We start from the raw sequence: 26,707 nt of genomic DNA on the forward strand, positions 1-26,707 counted from the left end.
TCTACCCGTAACAACACCTTTTAATGAAAAACCAGTATAACAAGTATTCCAAACTAAATGATCCAGTCTAGTTTTCTGAATATGTCTTTCATTTTTTATTAGATTTATGGAATTGTTGATAGTGGGGGACAAAATGATGGATAGTTCTCCTTTTCTCGTCTAACTTCATAAACACATGTGGTTCATTCTGAATAAAGCTCAGACCCAGCTTTGAAGAACCCACAATATAGTCAGATGAGAGACATGTAAAAATTAATTACAATAAAATGTGACACATAAAATAACAGAGCATAGAGACTAACTGTGTAAAGGAATCATGAAAGGGTCACTAAGAGTTTACAGTAACATTGGGCAATCCCCAGTCGTAGAAAAGGGCGTTCCAGACAAAGGGGTGTGCAAAAGCACAGAGGCAACAGGAAGCATGACATTTTCAGGAAATGATGAGAACGCTGGCGTCACTAGAGCTAGATGCGTGTGAGGAAGTGAGGCTATAAGAAGACATAAGGCCTAGACTGTAAGGACTACGCAAGCCATGTAAAAGAGTTTGTACTCTGCAGACAATGAAAAGTCACTAGGCTGGTAAGCAGGTGAGTTTGTGAGAAGATCTGCATTTATGTTAAAGGTCCGTGGTAATGTGTCAGGTAAACAAGAGGGGGAGAAAGTAAAGGCAAGGAAACCAGTTAGGAAACAACTGCAGGAGTCCAGGTGAGAGATGACCTGGACCTCACCTACAGAGCAGAAGAGGAAATGGAGAGTAGACAGGTGAGAGGTATTTCAGAGATTAGACTGGGTGACTGAGTCTAAGTGGGGTTCAGAGAAGTGAGAGGGAGTTTCTAGTTTGGAGTATTTGGAGTGTACGTTGGTGCCACTATTATATCAACATGTTGAGTTTGAGGTACCTGTCGAATTTCTAAGGATAATATGCAACGGATAGTTAGAAATACGAGCCTGAATGTCAGGGTTGGGGTACAGCTAAAAGGATGACCATGAGAGGCATCAGCAAGGGATGAAGATGGTGAGAGTTGAAGCAACTGGAGATAGCGAGATTCCCTGGGGAAAGCTGTGCTATGACTCAAAACAGGGCTCAAAACAGAATTCCAAAGAACACAAAAATTAAATGCATGAGGACAAGGATAAGGCAATGTAGAAGCAAATGGAACAATCAGTTTAGAAAGCCCGAAAAGCCAATGCCCTGAATGTCTGGGGAGAGGAGATTTCAAGGAATAAGTTATCAGTAACATGAAAAACTTTTCTTCTGGTGACAGTGAAGTAATTCTGATCCCCAATCCTGATACATATTCTTCAGGCAGTCAACTACTTCTGAGTATCTGACCCTTTTTCTTTCTCTTTCTATCCTTTCAAAAGGAACTGAAGGATAGTTGATTGGAACATTCCAGTTCCTTACCATAATGTTTAACATGTACCAGAGTTAGGGGACCCTAAAGAACCAGATGACAGTATCTAAAAGATGCTAAATAAAAGTACCTGCTGAGAATGGGAAAGTATGGCCTTGAGTCCCATTTGTTACCTGTAAAACCGACTTGGCAGGTGCACTCATAGGTATCCCGGCTAAGCACATGGCAGGTGCCTCCATTCAGGCAAGGGTGAGACACAAAGCAGGGGTGAGTGGTCGAGTACTGGCAGTCCTCGCCTATGAAGCCCGGGGCACATCGGCATGTGGCTTTCCCCAACATAGCCTGGGCCACACACGTCCCACCATTCTGGCAGCGGTTCTTCTCACAGGGGTCTCGATGTTGACAATATTCTCCCAAGAATCCCTCTGGGCATCTGTATGGAAAAGAGAGGAATCCATGAAAATGCTTGACTTCTTGTAAGTCCCAAAACTTACAAGATAACGTAGTCCATTCAAGAAAACACTAGACTGTAAATTGAGAAACCCAAAGGTGCAACTGTAAAACTGACTCACTTTAGGAGAAGAAGTGTTTAGAGTACTTAACTGCATACCCTCATGTCTTTTTGAGTTTTGGCAGGTGACAGAATATCAGGTGGGTGACCCAGCATGGTCTGCCATGGCCAGTCAGCATGACCCTTATTCAGAGGCAAAATACAGCCATAGCTTTTTTCATGTAGATGCAGGCTGGTATGCTGTAACAGCACCTTTTTGTGCAGCATTGTTGATACTTGTCTTCAAATTCATTAACTTTCTCATTTTGATTAAGTCAATTGATAGAATTAAGACATTCACATGATAATGTATGGACTGAGCCTCTTATCCTCTCCAATTTAAAATATATAAAATATCTCTCAAGCATTGGGAAATAATAAGTTCTACTTTTCTTGTTTCCACTGAGACATCAGTTGGCCTATACCTAGATTTCTGGGTTATGTTTGAGGGGTTGAGACTGTGATAAAGAAAAAGGAGGTACAGGAATGGGGAATGGTTCAAAGGGGCTTTTCAGAAACTTAAATCTGTTAAGATATTAGTAGCAGGCAGCTTCCCTAACCAAAAAAAAAAAAAAAAAAAAAAAAGCACAGAATATAATTAAAATAACATTTAAAATATCTAAGGTACCATACAAACACCAAAGTGAAGAAGGGAAAACAATTCAAGAATAACATTCTATAACATTTTCCACACACTGTGTTGAGGAATCTTTTTATATGCCATCCATTGATTCATAAGATACACAACCATCTCAAATAGTGTGTAATATTTATGACAGTTTTATCTAAACACCATAAAAAGGCATGGAAAGTCTCCATTTTCATAATGAAGGGTTGTTCAAATGGGACCTCTAAGAAGCATTTAACTTTTTTTTTTTTTTTTTTTTTTTTTGGTACGTGGGCCTCTCACTGTTGTGGCCTCTCCTGTTGCGGAGCACAGGCTCCGGACGCGCACGCCCAGCGGCCATGGCTCACGGGGCCAGCCGCTCCGAGGCATGTGGGATCTTCCCGGACCGGGGCACGAACCTGCGTCCCCTGCATCGGCAGGCGGACTCTCATCCACTGCGCCACCAGGGAAGCCCCTAAGAAGCATTTAAATGGAACACAAAGTCTTTGATTCTAACTATAAATCTTGCCATTTGGCTGTAACCCAGATATTTGGTTCAACCTCTTTCTCCATTTTACTTTTTGGAGGATAGAAAACTAACTTAAAGGCTGTCCCACCATTACCTCGAAGATAACGCATTTAAATCAATGTGTTTAAATCCTATCACATCTTCCGATGCTCAATCACTATGTTCTGACCCTCCCAATCACCCAGACTTGAAGCACTGGGGTCCCGTCTCACTCCTTCTTCTCTTTGCCAACCATATCCATGATGTTTTATTAGCCACTGGTTGACCAGGTGAGGCCTTTAGAGGTCACAGTTTTGAGAAAAGGAGAATGAGATATTTGGGAACTAAGATAGTACATGCCCAGACGAATTACACAGTAGCTAAAATGGCTGGAGGAGGAAACAGAGCTAGTAAGTAGCTACAGTGGCAGTGATGTAACTGACCCCAGCCTCCTCACCTTTTCCCAGAGCTCTGAACAGTAAGAGTGGTAGAGCCAGGAGCAGCTAGAGCTCTGAGCATCCTCATGAACAGATGAAGCTAGAGAATGAGAGGCAGTGAGGAGAGGGCACAGCACTGAAACCAAAGACTGGCTGAAGTTTCCAGTGAGGAGTCTGCACCTCATACGGTGAGGAGACCCATTTGGAGTCCTGGTGTTATGACCTTGGACAAGTTATTGGGTTGGCCAAAAGGTTCGTTTAGTTTTTTCCATAAGATGGCTCTAGTAGCACTTAGTTGTCTTTAACTTCATTCGAAACAATTTTGTTAGACTGTATTGTGACAGCTGTCATATCAGTGTACATTTTTTTAAAAACTTACCAAAATTGGTGAGTTTTTGTGTAGCCATTTTAATACTGAAGATGGAAGAAAAAGGCAGCATTTTCGGCATATTATGCTTTATTATTTCAAGAAAGGTAGAAACACAACAGAAACGCAAAAGAAAAAGAAGATTTGTGCAGTGTATGGAGAAGGTGCTGTGACTGATCGAATGTGTCAAAAGTGGTTTGCAAAGTTTCGTGCTGGAGATTTCTCGCTGGACGATGCCCCATGGTCAGGTAGACTAGTTGAAGTTGATAGTGATCAAATAGAGATATTAATTGAGAACAATCAATGTTCTACCATGCAGGAGACAGCCAACATACTCAAAATATCCAAATCAAGCATTGAAAATTATTTGCACCAGCTTGGTTATGTGAATCGCTTTGATGTTTGGGTTCCACGTAAGTTAAGTGAAAAAAAACCTTCTCGACAGTATTTCCACATATGATTCTCTACTTAAACGTAATGAAAACATTCCGTTTTTAAAACAAATTGTGATGGGCGATGAAAAGTGGATACTGTACAATAATGTGGAATGGAAGAGATCATGGGGCAAGTGAAAGGAACCACCACCAACCACACCAAAGGCCAGTCTTCATCCAAAGAAGGCGATGCTGTGTATATGGTGGGATTGGAAGGAAGTCCTCTATTATGAGCTCCTTCCAGAAAACCAAATGATTAATTCCAACAAGTACTGCTCTCAATCAGACCAACTGAAAGCAGCACTCAACAAAAAGCATCCCGAATTAGTCAACAGAAAATGCATAATCTTCCATCAGGATAACGCAAGACTGCCTGCTTCTTTGATGACCAGGCAAAAACTGTTACAGCTTGGCTGGGAAGTTCTGATTCATCCGCTGTGTTCACCAGACATTGCACCTTTGGATTTCCAATTATTTCCATCTTTACAAAATTCTCTTAATTGAAAAACTTTCAGTTCCCTGGAAGACTGTAAAAGGCACCTGGAACAGTTCTTTGCTCAAAAAGATAAAAAGTTTTGGGAAGATGGAATTATGAAGTTGCCTGAAAAATGGCAGAAGGTAGTGGAACAAAACGGTGAATATGCTGTTCAATAAAGTTCTTGGTGAAAATAAAAAATGTGTCTTTATTTTTACTTAAAAACCGAAGGAACTTTTTGACCAATCCAATACTTAACTTCACTATCAGCTCTCTCACATTTTAAATAGTTAATAAAGCTACCTGCATCGTGAAGCTGTTGTAAGAATTGAACAAAATCAAGTATGTGAAAAACTTTATAAATATGTAAAAGTTTTGCAGATGAAAAACATTTTTTCTCTCTTTGCATTTATTGAGGAAAAATATAATGCTTTATTCAAATCACAGCTTGATTTTATAATAGAATAGGTAGGTTATTTGCTGATTATTTTTTAAGTAAAGGAGCAAAAATTGCCAACGTGGCATAGATAAAATTAACCCTGAGCTATATTATTAAAAGCATTTGCAATTATTCAAGGTATCTGTTATGGATGATGTTAGAAACTGCGACACAATTCTCATTCACAGTGACAGTCCTCTGGGCATTAAGCCTGGCTAACACCTCTCGATTCTCCCACACGGGAATTCTTTGCCTTGTAAATAATGGCAAACTTTAAAACCTGGGTGGGCTTTGCCCAGCTTTGCTTCCACCACCTCCCCAACACTATCATATGGCATCTTCTCGGAGAATGCAAACTCATTCAAAAATGAGCTTCATAAACATGTAATGAAAACGTAAGGTTCCCAGGAAAACAAAAATGAAAACAATATGCAAGATTCTGAAGCCAAACAAACGTATTCCTGAATTATCTATTACTAAGGTTTAATCTACATTGTTGCTTCCTACCAGTACGAAAAAATAAGTTTCAACTAAGGTATGTTTAAGAAACCAGTAAAAACAGAGGTGGTAACTACAGCTTGTGGGTCTACTCTGACCCACTGCCTATTTTTTATGGCTGGAGAGCTAAGAACAGTTTTTACATGTTTAAATGGTTGAGGGAAAAAAATTTAAAAAACAATAATATTTTACGACATTTGAAAATTATGTAAAATTCAAATTTCAGGGTCCATACATAAAGTCTTATTGGAACACAACCATACTCATGCATGGAGGGACTGTCTATAGCTACTTTCGCACTACAGTACAGGGTTGAGTAGTTGTGATGAAACGATATGGCTCGAAAAAGTGTTTACTATTCAGTGCTTTATAGAAAAAGTTTGCCAACTCCTGACTGATAGAATATCTGAAGCCTAATTCTATGTATAGCATCCAACATGCTTATTAATAATGATGTTGATGATGAAGAAGAACATTCTCATATCAGTTTCCACAAAGAACGTTACACTTGGGCCTCCCTGGTGGCGCAAGTGGTTGAGAGTCCGCCTGCCGATGCAGGGGATACGGGTTCGTGCCCCGGTCTGGGAGGATCCCATATGCCGCGGAGCGGCTGGGCCCGTGAGCCATGGCCGCTGAGCCTGCGCGTCCGGAGCCTGCGCGTCCGGAGCCTGTGCTCCGCAACGGGGGAGGCCACAACAGTGAGAGGCCCGCATACCGCAAAAAAAAAAAAAAAAAAAAAAAGAACGTTACACTCATTCATTCATGCAACAAGCATTTCCTAAGTGCCAGGCATTGTTCTAATGCTAGGAAAATCCTTGAACTCATGGAGTTTAAATTCTAGTAGGAGAAGACCAAAAGCAAAATTAGTAAGTAAAATATATAATTTGTTATGTGACATTAAGTGCTATGTACAACAATAAAACAAGAAAGGGGCACAGGAAGGGAATGAACTGGGGATAATGGAGGTGGATTAAGTGAGGTATTTCAATTACAAATAGGAAAAGCAGAAAAGGCCTCACTGAAAGGCACATTTGAGTCAGAACGTGAATGAGGTGAGGGACTAGCCATGCAGGTATCTAGGGAAGGCATGTTCAAGGCAGAGAGAACAGCAAATGCAAAGGCCCTTAAATAGGAAACAGTCCTGGCATGTTTGAGGAATAGCCAGGAGACCTCTGTGGCTCCACCAAAGGGATTAAGAAAAAAAAGTAGCAGAAAATAGATTACAGCTATAACTGGGAGGCAGATGATAAGGAGTCTTCAGGCCACTGCAAAGAAGGATTTAGGGTTTTACTCTAAATGAGATAATACTTAGATATGATGTACAGCTGACTTATTCTCCTGAAGTCCATTACAGAAACACGTCTTATTTTTATGGGAAACTAGACCCATTGTTGGTATAATAATAAAGACTTTCTTATTTAAAATGTTCTAAAGGGCTAGACATCAGCCTATTCCTTTACCTTAAAACGTGTACAAGTCTCTTTTAACCTACATTTTTCACTAAGCCTCATTTCCCTTTCCAAATTCTTCCTTCACATACAAACTTCTATAACTGTAGCCTAATTTTACAGCTATTTTCCCTTTCTTTTCCATTTTCTTATTTGTTCCTTTGCAGTAAAACTTTCATTCTACTTATTGCCCAGAAACTATGTCCTAAGAGCAATGACTTTCCCCTTGTCAAGTTCAATGGTCTCATCTGAGATTTCTTCATAAGGAAATTCTCTCTCCTATAGGAGGTACTGCTGACCATGTCTCCATCACTCTACTTGTTTTACATTTGGCTTTTATGACTCCCTCTGTATCTCAAAGCTTGGTAAATTCTTAGTCTACATTGCTGAATCCTCTTCTTCTTCCCCATCAATTTATGGCCACTTGAAGCTTAAGTCTGGGCTGGACTACTCTTTTCTCTCTTAGGCATTTGTTATTTTTGTTATTGTTCACTTTGTTTTAAGCAACTACCTTCATGTATACAGCTCCAGTTCTATATGTTCAGTTTACTAAAAGTCATCTACTTACCCTAATATATCCTGCCAATACTTGAAACTAAACATTTCAAAAGTAGGATTATATTTCCATGAAACTTTAATTCCTCCATTTTTCTAAGGCTTCCATTCACAATCTCAGAAGTCATTTTTGGTTAATCCTTTTACATTATATACAACTTATGAACATGTTCTGATGTCTTGTTAACTGAATTCCTACAGTACTCATCCTTCACACACACTGTTCCCTTTCTGATAAAAAATTCTGATCATCTTAAAAGCCTCAGGCCAGACATCTTGTTGCTGTCTTTTTCCCCACTTCCATCCATCCTTGTAATAACAGAACCTTGGGATTAAAGACATCCTAAGGTAATTTCTACCCAAAGAGATAATTCTTTCTAAAATATCCCTAAAAGATGACCACAGCCTCTACTTGAATAAAAGTAGTTAAGCATGGTGTCTGAGAAATAGAATTTAATAAATACTTGAAGTTATTTTGTTCCTATTATTAAAAGCACAGACACTAGAACCAGATCACCTGGATTTCAATCCCATGTACTCTATGAGTGATCCTGAGCAAGTTACTAAACCTCCTTGTTGTAAAATAAATTTAATAATAGTGCCTACCTTGTAGGGTTTTAAATAATTGTAAAGCACTTAGAACAGTATGTAGCACATAGCAAATGCCATGTATTTGTTAAGTAAAATAAAATTACTGGCTCACTACTTTTTTTTTTTTTTTTTCTTTTTGCGGTATGTGGGCCTCTCACTGTTGTGGCCTCTCCCGTCGCGGAGCACAGGCTCCGGACGCGCAGGCCCAGCGGCCATGGCTCACAGGCCCAGCCGCTCCGCGGCATATGGGATCCTCCCAGACCGGGGCACGAACCCGTATCCCCTGCATCGGCAGGCGGACTCCCAACCACTGCGCCACCAGGGAGGCCCCTGGCTCACTACTTTAACAATAGAACTCTCTTCAGTGTGGGTGGATCCCCATGTCAGGAAGCTCTTTCTTTCTGATGTCTTCAAATTCTACCTTCCTTCCTAGGTATGGATAGAGCAAGAGGGATAAAACATAAGTCCATGCAAAAATCTGTAAAGAATGTTCAGAGCAGTATTATTCATAATAACGAAAAGTAGAAACAACCCAAATGTCCATAGCTGATGAATGGATAAATAACATGTGGCATATCCATACAATGAAATATCTTTTTTTTTTTTTTTTTTTTTGCGGTACGCGGGCCTCTCACTGTTGTGGCCTCTCCCGTTGCAGAGCACAGGCTCCGGACGCGCAGGCTCAGCGGCCATGGCTCACGGGCCCAGCCGCTCCGCGGCATGTGGGATCTTCCCAGACCGGGGCACGAACCCGTGTCCCCTGCATCGGCAGGCGGACTCTCAACCACTGCGCCACCTGGGAAGCCCCATGAAATATCATTTGCCATAAAAAGGAATGAAGGTTTGATACATGCTGTGACACAGATGAACCTTGAAAATACCATGCTAAGTGAAAGAAGCTAGACACAAAAGGCCACATATTGTATGATCTCATTTTTGTGAAATGTCAAGAATAGGCAAATCTATACAGATAGAAAGTAGATTAGTGTCGCCAGGGGCTGGGAAGAGGGAGAACTGAAGAGGCACTACACTAAGGAGTAGAGAGTTCCTTTAAAGGTAATGAAAATGTTTTAAAATTAGATAATGTTGATGGTTACACTTAACTGTTAATATACTAAAAACCACTGAATTGTACACTTCAAAAGGGTGAATTTAATAGTATGTGAATTACTGTTGGTGGGAATGTAAATTGGTGCAGCCACTATGGAAAACAGTATGGAAGTTCCCTAAAAAAACTAAAAACAGAGTTACTATATGACACAGCAATCCCACTCCTGGGCATATATCAATATCTAGACAAAACTCTTTAATTTGAAACGATACATACACCCCAATGTTCACAGCAGCACCGTTTACAATAGCCAAGACATGGAAGCAACCTGTCCATGCCTATCAACAGATGAATGGATAAAGAAGATGTGATATATATGTATATACTCACACACACACACACACACACACAGAGGAATATTATTCAGCCATAAAAAGGAATGAAATAATGCCATTTTGCAGCAACATGGATGGACCTAGAGATTATCCTACTAAGTGAAGTAAATCAGAAAGAGAAAGACAAATACCATATGATATCACTTATATGTGGAATCTAAAATATGATACAAATGACCTTATTTACAAAACAGAAACAGACTCACAGACATAGAAAACAAACTTACGGTTACCAAAGGGGAAAGGGAATGGACAAAGGACAAATTAGGAGTATAGGATTAACAGATACAAACTACTGTATATAAAATAGATAAACAGTAAGGTCCTACTGTGTAGCACAGGGAACTATATTCAGTATCCTGTAATAAACCATAATGTAAAAGTATATGTGTGTGTGTGTGTGTGTGTGTGTATAAAAAACTGAATCACTTTGCTGTACAGCAGAAACTAACACAACATTGCAGGTCAACTATACTTCAATAAAATTTTTTTAGTTAAAAAATTTTTAAATAGTATGTGAGTTATATCTTATTTAAAAACAATAATTCTGCCTCCCTATAATTTCCACCTGCTGGCTATGCCTGTCTTCTAGAACAAAACAGAACAAGCCTTCCACTTCTCTTACACGTGGCCCTTCAAGAATGTAAAGATTGGACTTCCCTGGTGGCGCAGTGGTTAACAATCCGCCTGCCAATGCAGGGGGCACGGGTTCGAGCTCTAGTCTGGGAAGATCCCACATGCCACGGAGGAACTAAGCCCGTGCGCCACAACTACTGAGACTGTGCTCTAGAGCCCATGAGCCACAACTACTGAGGCCACGTGCCACAAATACTGAATCCCACGCACCTAGAGCCCGTGCTCTGCAACAAGAGAAGCCACCACAACGAGAAGCCCACGCACCACAACGAAGAGTAGCCCCCGCTCGCCGCAACTAGAGAAAGCCCGTGCACAGCAACAAAGACCCAATGCAGCCAAAAATAAATAAATAAATAAATAAATAAATAAATATATATATATATATATATATATATATATATATATATATATATATATATATAAGAATTTAAAGATAACTATGTTGACTCTTTGTTTTCTTTTTTCCAGGATTCAATGCTTTGGACTATTCCAGACTTCCTCACCATTTTAGTGGCTCTCTGATGCTTAAGATAACAATAGTAATAATAATAACAGTGACCAACATTTTTGAAGCACTTACTATGTATTATGTATTTGCTAAGCATTTTATTTTTATTACTCCCTATAACAGTTATGTTATATTATGATCTCCATTCTGTATACGAGGACCTTGAAGCTTAGAAAGATGAAGATTTCAGAGCTACAATATATCAGAAGCAGGATTCAAATCCAGGTATGACTCCAGAGCCCACGTACTTCAAAACTGGGCTATCCTGCCTAGCCCCAACTAGATGATTCTAGTTCATCAAAAACCTCTTTAAAAGGTAGGGCCCAAAATGGAAAAAAAACACCTGATACCTATGTTCTTACCACTACAGTATAGAGCTGGACCATCACCTCCTGTGATCTGGACACTGTTGTTTCTAATATTGCAGCCTAAAGTGGTGTTCACTTTTTTAGAGGTCACAAAATCCAGTCAGTTAAAAAGTCCATATTTTTTTTCACATGAACTATTTTTATGCCATATTCCTCCCATCCTATATTAGTACAACTTGTTTTTTGAACCCAATAATTGGACCTGTAATTTCTTTCTTTTAAATTCACCATGTTGAATCTTTACCCCAAGTTTCCTTGATTGAGATAACTTTTACACTTTATTCATATAATCACAGAATTTCAGCACTGCACCAAACCTCAGAAGTCAACTGGTCTGAACCCCTATTGCACTGATAAGGACACCAAAGCTAACTGACCTGCCCCAAGTTTGTCTGCAAATGTAGAAATTTCCCCGAGTTTTGCATCATCTACAACTGTATTTCTATCTTTACCTAGATCCTTTATCAAAACATAGACTATCACTTAACTGAAAGTATTCTACGAAGTCTTGCCCCAAGACTGGTAGCCATTCAGTCAGCTCTATCATCTCAATTACCCCAGCATCCTGTCCACACCTCTCCATTAAGGGTAGCCAGAAAATTGCTCACTGAAAGAATGATCCTTCTCAAGTATAATTTTGATCATGTCACTCTTCTGCTCAGAAACTAGCTTTAGGGCCCAGCCCCTCAAATCCTTAGAATCTATGACCTACTTGTCTGCCCCACTCCTACCACCCGTCTTACTCCTCAGAGATCCATAACTTAAGCACTCCAGATTATTTCCACATTCATATCTACTCTTCCCTATATACATATCTTCTTTCTAATCTCCAGTGAGAAACATCACATTTTCCCATCTGATAATGTCTCTAATTTATTTTCCTTTCGCTGATCCTTGCTTCAGAGACCTGCTCAAAAACCTATGTCCATTATTAAGCTTTCTCCACACCATCTCACCATCTCACTGATCAGATCATCTCTGATCTAACAGTAGTTGCATTCTATGTTACATGCTACATAATTTCTAACAGTATGGCTCTTCTTCATTTAAGCCATAATTAGGTCTTTCCTGTGCCTCTCTCAAACTCCTATTTGATATTTTTTTGTGTGAGAAAGGGCATATCTTCAGACCCTGGCACAGGTGCCTTGAATACCATGAACACCTGTGTTGCAAAGTCCCCTCCCAACCTCACACTATGCTCTGCCTGGTAGAACACAGGCCAAGGCCACCTTAAGAATCATCCTGAGGTATAAGATTATCTCTCACACCCCAGGAGGCTAAGCAGAATTATGAACATGGGAAGAAAGGGGAGAAATGGGTGAGAGAGCCAGAAATAAAGGGCCCCTGTTTCCTAAAGCAGGAGACCTTTCAACTTTGCAAATCCCTGTTCAACTCTAATACAAGTACACCATATACCCTGTTAGTCTGAGTGGGAATTAAGGCTCTCCACTGAAAACAGGAGCTTAAATAGCCCTCTTCTTGAGATGGCGCAAGTTGAGTTTATCATCCAAGTCCCCTTATAAATGTTTAGTTCTATTAAGTTATTAGAACTTCTATTAAGTTCTATTAAGTACAATTTTTGGAAAATAGCCTAAATCTTGAACTAAAGGTGTATATAAAAAATTTCTAAAAGATAACCAAAAAACTCTAACAGCTGCCTTTTGTTCCCAAAACAATATGAATGCCCGCCTCTCGGAAGGGAATTTATCACTTATTTAAGTAGTATTCTCATTGACTTCCTCCTAATCTCTTCCTTTCTCTGGCTTTGGATCTCTGAAAGAATATAGTTCACAGAAGAGGTTGTGAGTACAGGTAAAGTTTTGGGGGGCTTTTTCCCTGTAAAATAATTTCACAAACTAATCTGAATACTTATCAGCTCCATACAGATATATTCATGCCTTTTTCGGAAAAAGGTCTGCCATTTCTGACACAAAGAGGTCCACTCTTTTATTGTTACTGTTCAAACACACACATGGCGAATGAGGTGAAGGGGAGGGATGGAGGAAAGAAAAGAGAGAGGAAAACAAGGGATTCCTCCTAATGGAACTAGAAAACATTCCAACTGAATGGATGCCCATACAGTCCCCCCTCAATAAAACAGATGAAAACCAGACCCCAACTCTCACATGTCACCAGCAGCCTGGATTGGTTTACATGTAGCCACTTTACAGACTTCAACGAAGCTGGTATTTGAATAGCAATTCCAATCTATCTGGCAATGGCTGCAGTTCAGGATCAGTCTCCCTAGTAATACAGGACAGAAAAATTTGTTCTTTCAAGTTTCCTAAGTGAATAGCCACTCGTCTAGAGAAAAGCTTAAAACACTGCAGCAGCTTGTGTCAGCTCCAAGATGACTGTAGTCTGAGCAGGAAATAAGCCCCTTTTCCAAATAAAAGCCAGTGTTCTCTCTCCTTGTTTTCTCCACCGAATGTTCTGTATCAGCAGGGTGAGCCCAAATGGCATGCAGGGCTTCGCTGCAGCTCTGCCTTTAGCTTTTTTTAGCGAGGATTTGGTCATTTAAAAAATAAAACAACAACGCAAAACCCCACCACATACAAGAAGAAGAAAAAAAGAGGCGTGATTTACGAAACAGCTATTTCAAAATCATGATTTTTAAAAAACTATACAGAATGTGGAACGGAGGGGAAAAAAAATGTCTCATGTGGGTTGTGTCGGCCCTGCAGCTGCTCCTCATTAAAGCTCCTCTTTACTCCCTCTGGGCTGGTTTCCAGCAGAAAATTCTTTAAACAGAACTCCGCTTTCAACCCACTTTCTTCTTGCTCTGGGCCTCTCGGCCCCCCAATCCACAGTGGCAGCCTGCCCTAGCTGAGCTCTAGAGGGGGAGCTGTCGTTAAGGGAAATGAGGTAAGGGCAGAGGGAAAAAATAAGAAACCAAATTAAGCATTGGTCAGTAACAAAGGTCTGCAGTTTGAAAAGGCCCCAAATCAGTCTGTTCTTTCCTGTGACCATAATGCCAGCTTAGTTTCCTGCCCCCTCCCCCAGGCCCCCGTTAAAGTAGATAAAAAATAATTGCTAACAGCCAAGGCTAACTGTAACCAGTTAAAGTTCCTATATAACACTTAATTCCCAAGGCTCCGGCTTACAAACTCCTAGATGCCCCAGAGCCTACAGAATCAAGTCTAAACTCTTGGTTGGCATTCAAGAGGCCCAACGTACTAATCCAACCTCACCGTCCCCCTCCTCTCAGTACCACCAGTTTGACATCTCATCAGACTGTCAACTTTTTAATTCTATAACTCTGCATAAAGGTAACCAACTGGGTTATGCTAATTACTGACTTTGTTTAAAAAAATAAAAAGAACAAAACAAAACAAAACAAAATAGTACATGAAAACTTCTTGTTAACTTCCTGGTAAAGAGGGGAAAAGGGAAGAGCTCTGTGATGCTAACTTCTTGCCATTCCCACTCCCACTGTCACCTCCCCTCCCCACAAAAAAGAAAGAAAAAAAAAAAAAGGAAATACTATAGCTTACTCAGCAAGAAGGAAAAAGAAAAAGAACTAAAAAAAGCATTCATGAAATGGTACAGATGAACCGGTTTGCAGGGCAGAAATAGAGACACAGATGTAGAGAACAAACGTATGGACACCAAGGGGGTTAGCGGCAGGGGGGTGGGGGTGGGGGTGGGATGAATTGGGAGATTGGGATTGACATGTATACACTGATATGTATAAAACAGATAACAAATAAGAACCTGCTGTATAAAAAATAAAATAAAATTCAAAAATTCAAAAAAAAAAAAGTATTCATGTATAGAGTTAGGGCCCAGTGCTGGGCTGTTTGTGGTAAAACACACTTTCTAGGGCTTTGCTGGTTTGATGTAAAGGAAACAAAGACAAATATACAATCAATTTCTCTCTCTCTCTCTCACTCACTCATGCACTCACACACACACACACACCTTTTTCTTTTACCACAACTAATAAACAAAGACTACCAAATACTGCAGGACAGCCCATTTTTCTACTATGTAAATTCAGCTTCCTGAACAGAACATTTCTGCTTTTCTTGTAGAAGTAGTTCAGAAAATGTTAATCTTGGTTCCCACATTAGGCTGAACGCTTCCAAATTAAAAGTTTCCCACAGGAAAAGGATTACATGGGGAGTTGTGAGGCTGGGAATTGTCTTCTGAAACTCCACCTCGTTGGGTTTCCACGTGTTCAGCTTTTTCAACCACCCCCCCATCTGAATAAAGCAATAAACACACACCAATTTTAATAAATCCAAACCAACCAGAAGCTGCCGTGGTATATGCTTTAAAACTGTTAATTCATAGCATTGTTCATCTTCATCAGAGACTATGAAATCAGTAACCACCGCAATGGGAAACCATGCTTTATTTACGTAAGAATTTGCAAACACCCTTATCTTCCAGTTTATAGTCTGGGCTCATTTATCAGAACTCAAAAGCTGAACTGAGTGCCTAGCCTCTTCAATCATCACTTGAAAGATTGGGCAAGGGCACACAAAGAGCACTGAAAGAGTTCTGTTGCTGCTATAACAGAAGATGGTCTTTCCTCTGTCTTCGAGCACACAATCAGTACCTTGCCATATTTCACTGCACTGGACCCTGAGAAAATATCTACTTGTGATTAGAACATGGCAAACATACTCTAAACACATAAGTTTACAAAAAGCACCCTTCACAGTAATAGGCAAAAATAATGAGTTAAGCCAGTTGTTCCCAAGCTATGCACCGTACAGTTGCTGCAAGGAGTCTGTAAACGCTTATAAAACACTCTCTAGACTACTAAATAATGTCCTGTCCATATTAAATGGACTGTAAATGCTGTTACAATTATTAAAATTTTGAGGTATTATGAAGGGTTATTGAATTCTGAGTAGATTTTGACATTATGCATTGTATTCAAACAAGAGACCATGAAGTGGCTTCATCTCAAGATCATCTCTCCTTTATGCCTCACACTCTCGTGAGGCTCAGCTTCTTTAGCTCCTAGAACATGTTACAGTGTGCCTCCAGACCTTTGTACATGCTGTTCACTCAGCCCAAAACACTTTTCCCCTCCCCCTTCTTAAGCCCTAAAATTCCTTTAAGCTTCAGCTCAAATTTTATTTCTTTTGAGAAACAGGCTTGATGCCCCCTGCTGTATATTCCCATAACCCTAACATATATCACTCATTACCTTGTATTATGATTATTTGTCTGCCCAACAGACTAAGAATTATTCATCACCATACTCCCAGTGCCTAATACAGTAACTGGCATATAGAAGGCATTCAACTATTCAGTGCTTATATTCTTAACAGAAGCCAAAAGGCAAAATGCAAGGGTCCATGGAGTCTTTACACCTTCAAAAGACTTTAATTATACTCAAAGTTTGGGAACCACTAGGTTGAGCTATTTACCCAAAGGGTTATCAATACTAATTAAGATTCCTGATATATAGAGGACTTCTTAACCTTCACTTACCCCTAAATCATTTAAAGTGGGCAAGCCAAATCTATATGGAGTAGATTTTTTAAATCACATATTCCCCCAAAATATGAAGTTAACACACACACACAGAGTCTGCATTTTCTTTTATGCTTTCATTAATCTTTGATAAAATACTGACTACATGAAGCACCAGGATTCTGAGTGACAGAACATCCTGCAAAGTGGCCTCGGTAACATAAACTGCTACACTCTTTTTAGAAACTTAGCAGTAAAAATTAAACAAAATTTCAGAGAAAAAAATTGAGTGTGGGTGCTTGCTTTCTGTTCTCCAACATGAGTAGGTGACCACCTGTAAAATTCTGAAGTCTAAAAAATATATGAAAACAGAAAGTTACAAAAGCTTATGGTTTGGTCTGAAAGGATTCCTAGTTCAAAAATAATTGTACTCAAATCATATCAAACCAAACCTGAATGTGAGAGTAGGCTGGAGAAAAACCTGCATTTCTCCAAGCTTTAAGAGGGTAAAAAATATTTCTTTGCAGATTCTGAATACATCATTCTTGAAAAAAAAGTAATAATCACACGTATAGGTATGCAAAGCCATTCAATGAATAATTGGAAAATACAATTTCAAAATGCCCTGAAACACTACAAAATCCCATTTAAATGGCCTTAATTAGAACCAGAGATAATAAAAATAGTGGGCATCATGGGAAAAATAAATAACAGTTCCTTGAACCCTATTTCAAGACAAAAAACACTACTTCCCATAAAAGATAGGACAATGGCCCAAAGGGTTAAAAAAATGGTTCTTGGAGATAAAAAGAAATCTTAGATATTACAATGGTTTGTGAACTTCCAAAGGGCCACAGTAGATAAACTGATATACAATATATCTATGGCATTAATATTGCATGGGGCAGGGGTGGGGAGATTAGGAAAAAACTCTAAAAGGTTCCTTTGGAGCAAGGGGTGATAATGATGAAAAGGCTGAGAAACAATGATATAGCATATCCAAATAAAGTAATTTTTAGCTTAGTATCTGGCACTCATAAATGTTAGCTGAATTAAACAGAAAAGTTTCCTACAAATGTTGCCTATATGCGTATATATTCAAACTCACATGTCTTCAAAAAAGTGTTCCTCAGCTTTGGAAATTCCTTTACCTATGCCTGATCTGCTGTATGAAATCAAATTCTATGCCTCCATAGGGTCCAAGTGAAATCTTGCAAAGCTAAATAGTGGTCTAATGAGAAAATTTATCTAACATACATGCAGATACCATACAGATTATTTCTTTTAAAAATACAATGCTATCATTGTTTTATGTACTCTTGCATTCTTATAACGAAAACAGCAAAACTTCAAACCCTCATTGCATGGACAATGCTTGTAGCGCACGTGAAAGTCTTAGCCTACTGGTATCTATACTTGGAAGCATGCTCTATCATCAACTACACGGGTGGGACTGGATTTGGTTTGTTTATCTGTTTCCCTCTAGATTCTAAGCTTTTAAGAACAAACATAATTATTAAAATCATCACAATAATCACCCAAAACACTTTTCCACACAAAGAATAAGTTTCATGAAGTTAATGACATCTCACAAAATTCATTATTTTTATGACAATAAGGTAACAGTTACCGTCAAAGAAAAAAATGTAATGTTTTTATTCATTTTATTGAAAACACTCATTAATTTAACAGGATCTCGGCTTTAGTGCAGACCTCCAGCATAGGTCATCTCAACTAGAAAAGTGGTATCAACCAAAAACTGATACAGGAAGATTCAGATATAATTCTTTGTTCTAATTTCAGCAACATCTGCTTTAAGAATTTCTTTTGTATATTAAAAAAAAAAAAAAAAAAAGCTTAGCCCAAAAATGGCTCTTCCAGTCTATACCACATGCCCTCCAAGGACATGAAGCATTTCAAGTGGTTATTATGCTCTAAGGTAAAGGTCAACAAATATTGCCCTGGGCAAAATCCATGGGCCACCTGTTTTTATACCTCCAGTCCAGGAGCTAAAGCTGGCTTTTACATTTTTTTAATGGTTATGCTTTAAAGAGGTATATAAGTACCTACGTTATATCCTCAGTTTGCTTCTTAGCCAGCAAAGCTTAAAGCCTTTACCATCTGGCACTTTACGAAAAAAGTCTGCTGATCCCTGCTCTAAGGCCAGGACAGCATTAAAGTACACATAGGCTAAAAACACCTTCAAAACACGTGCTTACAATTTAGGTAACTTTTTTTGTTTACTAGAAGTCAGGGCACTTTAGGAGCACTTGTTATGCACTGCGTTTAATTTCAGAAAGGCAATCCAATGGTCAAAGAATCATCATTGTCAATTGTCATACCTCTGCATAATTAGAACCAAAGATAATAAAAATAACGAACATCGGGCTTCCCTGGTGGCGCAGTGGCTGGGAGTCCGCCTGCCGATGCAGGGGACACGGGTTCGTGCCCCAGTCCGGGAAGATCCCACATGCCGCGGAGCGGCTGGGCCCGTGAGCCATGGCCACTGAGCCTGCACGTCCGGAGCCTGTGCTCCGCAACGGGAGAGGCCACAACAGTGAGAGGCCCGTGTACCGCAAAAATAATAATAATAATAATAATAATAACGAACGTCAAGGAAAAAAATTATGGTGTATAACCTTAATGTGGTGACTCAAGACAAAAACCACTACTTCCTTTAAAAGATGGGCCGTGGGCTTCCCCGGTGGCGCAGTGGTTAAGAGTCCGCCTGCCGATGCAGCGGACACGGGTTCGTGCCCCGGTCCAGGAAGATCCCACATGCCGCGGAGTGGCTAGGCCCGTGAGCCATGGCCGCTAAACCTGCGCGTCCGGAGCCTGTGCTCCGCAACGGGAGAGGCCACAACAGTGAGAGGCCCGCGTACCGCAAAAAAAAAGGATGGGCCGCTACTTCCTTTAAAAGATGGGACCATGGCCCAAAGGGTCAAAAAAATCTAAGATATTACAATGATTTGTGGCCTTCCAATATCAAGCAAGAATCCTGAAAGTATGCACTCAAGTTCACACAAAGTGAAGATAAATTCATCCTGAGAGGCACTTCACTTACTAAACTGAGTCAAGGCAAAGCCATGCCTGATGTGGCTACATTCTCCTGCCCCATTCTGCTTAAAAAACCCATGTCTACTGGTAGGTGAGATGTACTTACAGCATACCTAAGGATGGATGGATGCACAGATAGACAGATAGATAGATAGCTATGTAGTTATGAGTTTGTTTTTTATCTGAATAAGAATAAAAATATGTTGGGTTTCCCTGGTGGTGCAGTGGTTGGGAATCCCCCTGCCAATGCAGGGGACACAGGTTTGAGCCCTCGTCTGGGAAGATCCCATGTGCCACGGAATAACTAAGCCCATGTGCCACAACTACTGAGCCTGCACTCTAGAGCCCGCGAGCCACAACTACGAAGCCAAGCCCACGCGCCTGAAGCCCGTGCTCCGCAACAAGAGAAGCCACTGCCATGAGAAGCCCGCGTGCAGCAACAAAGACTCAACGCAGACATAAATAAATAAATAAGTAAATAAATTTATTTTAAAAGAAGAATAAAAAGATAACTAGTATATTGTTTTACAAAAACTCTCACCCAAGACTTTAGCATGTTCTCAGAGTTTTTGATTGAGTGGCTCCCCACAGACCTTTCCTCTAGATCAGCCCTGGCTCTTCCACCAGATGTGAACCTTGAACTGGCCACTTTACTTCTCTGAGCCTCAGCCTCCTCATGTACTAAAACAAGATGCTAGGCCAAATAATCTCTAATATTCCCTTTAACTCTAAAATTGTATGATTCCATTAGGTATGTTCTACAACCCCCTTGGATATTAATATCCCTTAGGAGGATTAAAGACCTCCTTTAGCAGGAATGCAAAAGAATTTCCACATTGTTTTTGTTTCATGGAATGTTAAAAAATAAAATGTATAGCTAGAGTTAAAATTCTTGGTCTTTCAAACTGCCTCATAAAAGCCCTAAATTGTTTGTTTTTAATTCTGCTTTCCTCTCTCCTTCTCTCCTCCCCTTCTCCCTATATATTCACCCTGTTCCTTGAGGGTTGGTACCAAAAATGAAAAGAAATAGCACTGAATCTTTAGGTCACCTAATGGGGACTGAGAAACAGCTTTTAGTCCCACTCTACATTCTAATCAGTTATGTAATACAGGATAAGTCACTTGGCTATATTAAGCCTCACATATAAAACAAGATGAGTGGGAAAGGTGCTCAACAAAATCCCTTCCACCTCCTAAGTATGATGACTCTACAATTTTGTCTGTTGAATTCCGTCAGCAATATTGCCCAAGAATGTAATGATGCTTGCTGACGGTAATGCTTGGGGTCAGTGGTTGTGTATATCTCAACCATCAGCCCACTCCAAGCAGGGGCTCCCTGGGGCAAGAATTGGCCTGTGTCTCTTCTTTTATATCCTTCACACTGCCCAACTATCATCCTTCTAAGTGCACAGAGAATTCAATACATATTTGTGTAAATGAACTGTTGTACAACTCACACTTTCAGCTAACCCCTCACAGGAAGCATAAGGAAGCAAAGAATAAGCAAAAGAGAAAGAGTGATGTATTTAAACAAGATATGGAGAATAACGAGGAACGCTGAGCCTAAAAGGGAAAGTCCTTACCATCTTCCCCAAGACATCTGGCCAACATGAGAGCCTGTTTTCTTCAGCACAGAATGGTGGGAGACATTGCAGTCCCTTTATGGAATCAGGTCTACCGAAAAATTTCACAAGACTAAAAATGACCGATGTGTGTGTCTGGGAAGAGATGCACCAAATTTAAACTTGCAGGGAATCAATCACTTAATTAAATTCATGTAGGACCTTTTTCCAGATACAGTTTTTATATATCCTCTCAACACAGCAAAAGTACCTATCTTACTCATTTCCCCAGCTCAAGATGTTCTCATTAATTCTTATAAAATTTGGGAAAGAATAGGTGATATCCGATAATTAGAGAGTATGCTTCTCTGAAGACTAATTATAAACTCTGACTGTCAGTGTCAACCTTTGCCGGAAGGAAATGAGTCAACTTTTCATTAGTCATCAAGCTCTGTCCACTTTTTTAAGAGTGACGCAGAAATTCAAGGCCATGAGTTTTAACAACATGAGACAGAAAATCAGACTTCAAAAATATTATATACAAATGGGACTAAGAAAAATTAAAGCCAAAGAGGCTCCCGAGGTACTTTTCAGGCTGAGTGAGGTTTCAGAAGGGGCAAGTTACCCAGTTGCCCAGTAAAATAACTACCCAAGGAGATGTCTCTGGCTTACACAATAAGAACCCCAGCATTTCAAAATTTTAAAGGGACAGGTGGTTAAATGGCTAAGGCACTACCATGGTCAAGGTAAAAAATCATAACCACTGTCAAATGTTTTCCACATAGAATAGGCATCCCTGGTTTATTCTGGATAATTGAGGGTTTGGATATGTACTATATAATCAGAGGAAACAAGCAGTAAAGGACATGAGCTAATTTGGGGTAACCAGAGATGTGGCTAACAGATGCTTGCTTACTCTGGATCCCTGAACTGAACTGGATCAGGCCAATGATATGCTGGACAGAAGAGATCTGAGGTGGGAACACCTAAATTCTCAGCTATAACAATGCGCTATGCCTTACATGAAGACTGATCCTTTTCCTGGTGTCTCTGTTTTTCCATCACTCCTCCTATCCCAACCCATTGTTTTTCTTGCCTCAGAGATTCTTGAATTCTGAGTTTCCCTGTAAATGGTGTCCACAAGCCAACCTGGTCACTCTGCTCTGGAAGCAGCACAAGACTCAACAGTCAAGGCCAAAAAGGGGAGGGGAGGACAGATGACTGCTCCCAGCTGCCCTCTCTTCTTGTCCCCAGTCTCCCCACTCACCCCTAACTCTAGACAGTCTATCTTCAAGCATTCAAGCCAGCATGTGCTAAAGGAATGATTTTTGAAATCAGCTATCTAACAGTGTGAAACAGATTAATCCACATACCAGTTTAGTAAAACCTCACACAAACTGAAGTATAGACAGAAGGGAACACCCAAGATGTAGAAAAGTTTTAAAACTATGTCATTAAGGAAAAAAATGATGAAGACATTGGTAACAATTATTCCAGTTAATAATAGCTCTCTAGTCCCCTCAGTCTCTCTACTTCCAGCCTTCTACCTATCCATCTCCTAAGACACAGTCAATATTCTCAGACTCTAAGTGAACCACAAAAAAATCCCGATTGTAGTCTTCTGTCCCATAATAGTCATTCCCTTGTCTGAATCTCCATAGTTCTTATCATCTGTGCTGCTCCATTGGGCAGTAACAGACTGTATGTGTGTGTGTGTGTGTGTACACACACACACACACACACACACACATATGCCTCATCTCACCAACAAGCTGGCAAGACATCAGAGGACTGCCACCATGTCTTACTCAGGAAAAACACAACATTTATTAGCAGACACTCCCAGTACAGGTACTTGTGAATAAGAAAGTCAGACAGCACAGGCCTCCTCTCAGCCTTTATGTCTGTTCACAACACCCAGCACAGTGCTCAATCATAGTAGCCAGCTCAATAAACAGCAGTTTGATGAATATTAAACTTTCCTTTGAAGAGTGCTATGGACTGAGTGTGCCCCCTCAAAATTCTTATGTTGAAACCAACATCCCCAGTGTGATGACATTTGGAGCTGAGGCCTTTGGGAAAAAATTAGGTAGATGAAATCATGAGGGTGGGGTCCTCATGATGGAATTAGTGCCCTTAAAAGGAGACAAGGGACCAGAGCTTTCTTTCCCTACCATGTGAGGATATAGTGAGGAGGTGGCCATCTACAAAGCAGGAAGCAGGTCCTCACAGGGAACCAAGTAAGCCAGCTCCTTGATCTTGGACTTCCCAGCCTCCAGAACTGTGAAAATAAATGTCTGTTGGTTAAGCCACCTCGTCTGTGCAGACCGAGACAAAGAGTGAGGATCCTAAAGTGCCTCAGAGTCTTACTTTCAGAGTTCAGGATACAGGACTATACATATAGTAACTACAGGAAAGTTACTGAATCTATACAGACTCAAGTACCCTAAATGCTACTATTCTACATAAGGTCTAATCACGCTCTTTTCTTATTAACACCTACCTTCTCCTCATACTTACATGAAGAAAAGAAATGGATATAATGTTCCATTTGGATGTGTTTCCTGAGTAATACCACCTGTTACTTAAATAATGCCTTTATTAGTCTTTGCTTTCACTTTCTTTTCATAAAGGCCTTTTCATAAACGTCCAAGTAGGAGATTGTTTAGGAGAAGAACATTTTATTTTATTTTTTTTTTTTTTTTTTGCGGTATGCGGGCCTCTCACTGCTGTGGCCTCCCCCGTTACGGAGCACAGGCTCCGGACGCGCAGGCTCCGGACGCGCAGGCTCAGCGGCCATGGCTCACGGGCCCAGCCGCTCCGCGGCATATGGGATCCTCCCAGACCGGGGCACGAACCCGTATCCCCTGCATCGGCAGGCGGACTCCCAACCACTTGCGCCACCAGGGAGGCCCGAACATTTTAAACAGAAGATAACTGCATTAATAAGGGAAGGCTGAAGGCATCAGTATAAGAGTCAGTAATACAGTTTTGGACACAGAGGATGAAGTGCTAGTGAAGATTATTGATGATGGATAAATAGGATATAGAAAACTTTGGGAAGCCCCAGACAAACTGTAAATTACCTTACGTCGAGATGTAAAATAAAACACAACTAAGACAAATATGAAAACAAAACACTCACATAACACACACAAACATACTCAAACAGAACACAAAACACACACACACACACACACACACACACACACACACTCTCTCACATGATGGGGTGGAAGAAACACTAAACTTCATTTCTACCCACAAAATTCCTAGCAACAGGATGCTGAGAAGAGGACTTAATGAAAACCCCCATCACGCCCACACATTTATGCTAGCTTAACAGAGAAAAAAGCACTTGGAAATTTTTAGATAATTACATTTTTATCACATTCTGACTTCTTCAACCCCTTTATATTCAATCTTGCTAGCCTTGATGAAAGACAGCCAAATTTTAAATGAAGGATTTAATTAATTACTCCAGATCGAGAAAGAGAAATGTTTCTCATCCTGCTTAGTCACAAGAAAAAAGGGGATAAAGGAATTACTATAAGAAATTAATGGTGCTGACACGCCACAATGGAACAATGAGAACGAAATTTCACTTAGGATTATGGTTAACCTGGGGAGGGTGTTGAAAGAAGCCTAGCTAAACTCCTATCTATTCATGCCAGGTTTGCAGGCCAAAATTAGTTGATTTAACTTACTGGCAGTGACCCAAGACAGGCAAAAGGATACAGGCAGAGCCTAAGAACCACCTTCTCCTACTTCTCTACCTAACACTGAAGTTTATAAAGTTTCCAACCTAAAGAATAAAAATCAGCTGAAAAGAACATGAGAATTCTGTTGTTATATACTGATAAGAAGCTATTCATCAAGATTTCCTTTATGAAAAATTCCTCAGGGACACAATATATTTGTTAAAGGCGTTTTCAAGGACATAAGTGTTAATAAGAAGAATGGCTTAGTACTGTTAAAGGGTCCAGACCCCAAGTCCTAAACAAGGAAAGCCTCACAGGACATACATCTATCTATACATCTATAACTCGCAATACAAATATAAGGCACTATGTTTAACAACCTGTGACTTCTGTGCTGGCAGCACCATTTATCAGAAGTTGTAGAATTTAACCTGTCTCAGTTTCACAGGTGCATAAAATCTGCCTGGACTTGCTCATCTTCCATTAGGAAAAAGAAGGGAGACGTTTCAAGTTTTTAAGTTTAGTTTTCTCTACTAAAAAGCATTTTAGTACACAATATCCTCTACCCCCACCTTCACTGCTCTCTTCTTATATTTCATCTGCATTAATTGCACTGAACTTTCAAGTGCAAGGCCACTTCTCAGAATCGCAGCATTAGCCAAGCCTGGCTCATGTACACTCATGTAGCTACAAGCAAGTTCAATACTCTAGTATTATATAGTATTATGAGCTGCCCAGGTCTACCTATGTCTCTACTTTAAAATCAGGAACTATATATAGAATTTTAATCATAATCCTGATCTGAAAAGCTACCTTTTATATACTTTCAAATGTTCCACACTTCCTTTTCAGAAGGTCCTGTTTGAAATACCACTTTAAAATAGGTAATTTTGTCCCATTTTACTAATAAGCAAACTGAGACTCAGAGCAAAAGCACATTTTCAAAGAGCACATCTCAGGTCAGATACTTAAGAGTTATGTAATCTTGGGCAAATTATTTAACCTCTCTGAGTTTCCATACACTCATTGGTAAAACAGGGATATCAAGACTCTCTACCTTACATGAGGACTAAAATAATACCTGTAAAGAGCTTAGTTGAGCACACAGCCTAGTATGTAATAAGTGCTTAATAAATATTAGCTAGCATAATATTCCTCAGCTTGCCAAAGATCCAATTACTGACAGGATTTAGGGCTCAAATTCAAGTCTATCTGGCATAGAAACCCGTCCTCTCCATGTCACCAAGCAGGGCTCTTCCAGATGTCTTAATCCACTCACCAGTGCCAGACTGAACCATACAGGAGCCTAGCACAAAAGAAAAAAATCAGCAGTACTGATTTTATCTTTTTTAAAAATTTGGATATTTTTAATCATAATTTCTGCATTAATTTTGATTTTTGAACTATTGCCTTAAAGTATTATTTATCTCAACTGAAGGAACCTTGCTGGCAGAACCAGCTTCAGCAGAAAAAGAGAATGTGATTTAACAGTTGATATTTTTCCCAGTGCATTTCTTTGATCTGATACTGCCCCTGAACAGCACTCACCAACAAGGTGAGTGAAAGGGGAAAATGCTGAGTCAGTCATGACTTTTGAAAATGCCTTTCTAGGGCAGTATGGCCACAACACAAACATTGATAATGCATCCTCTACTATAAGCAAGGCTCTGGAAGATTCTGAGTATCTCTATTCTCTCGCAACTCTAAAGAAACTTATCAAGAGGACAAAGAA

General features: G+C 39.9%; 1 protein-coding gene across 2 annotated transcripts in view; it reads right to left on the minus strand.

The window, feature by feature from the left end:
• NOTCH2 (notch receptor 2) overlaps positions 1 to 26,707 on the minus strand; it is a 184,552-nt gene that overhangs the window by 101,077 nt on the left and 56,768 nt on the right. For both annotated transcript variants that reach the window (XM_060090369.1, XM_060090371.1), the window contains exon 3: positions 1,529 to 1,788. In XM_060090369.1, the coding sequence (XP_059946352.1) occupies positions 1,529 to 1,788 (260 nt within the window). The remainder of the gene's footprint in view (positions 1 to 1,528; positions 1,789 to 26,707) is intronic.

This window comes from Mesoplodon densirostris, chromosome 2, assembly GCF_025265405.1.
Source record: "Mesoplodon densirostris isolate mMesDen1 chromosome 2, mMesDen1 primary haplotype, whole genome shotgun sequence".
In the NCBI taxonomy this organism is placed as follows: domain Eukaryota; kingdom Metazoa; phylum Chordata; class Mammalia; order Artiodactyla; family Ziphiidae; genus Mesoplodon; species Mesoplodon densirostris.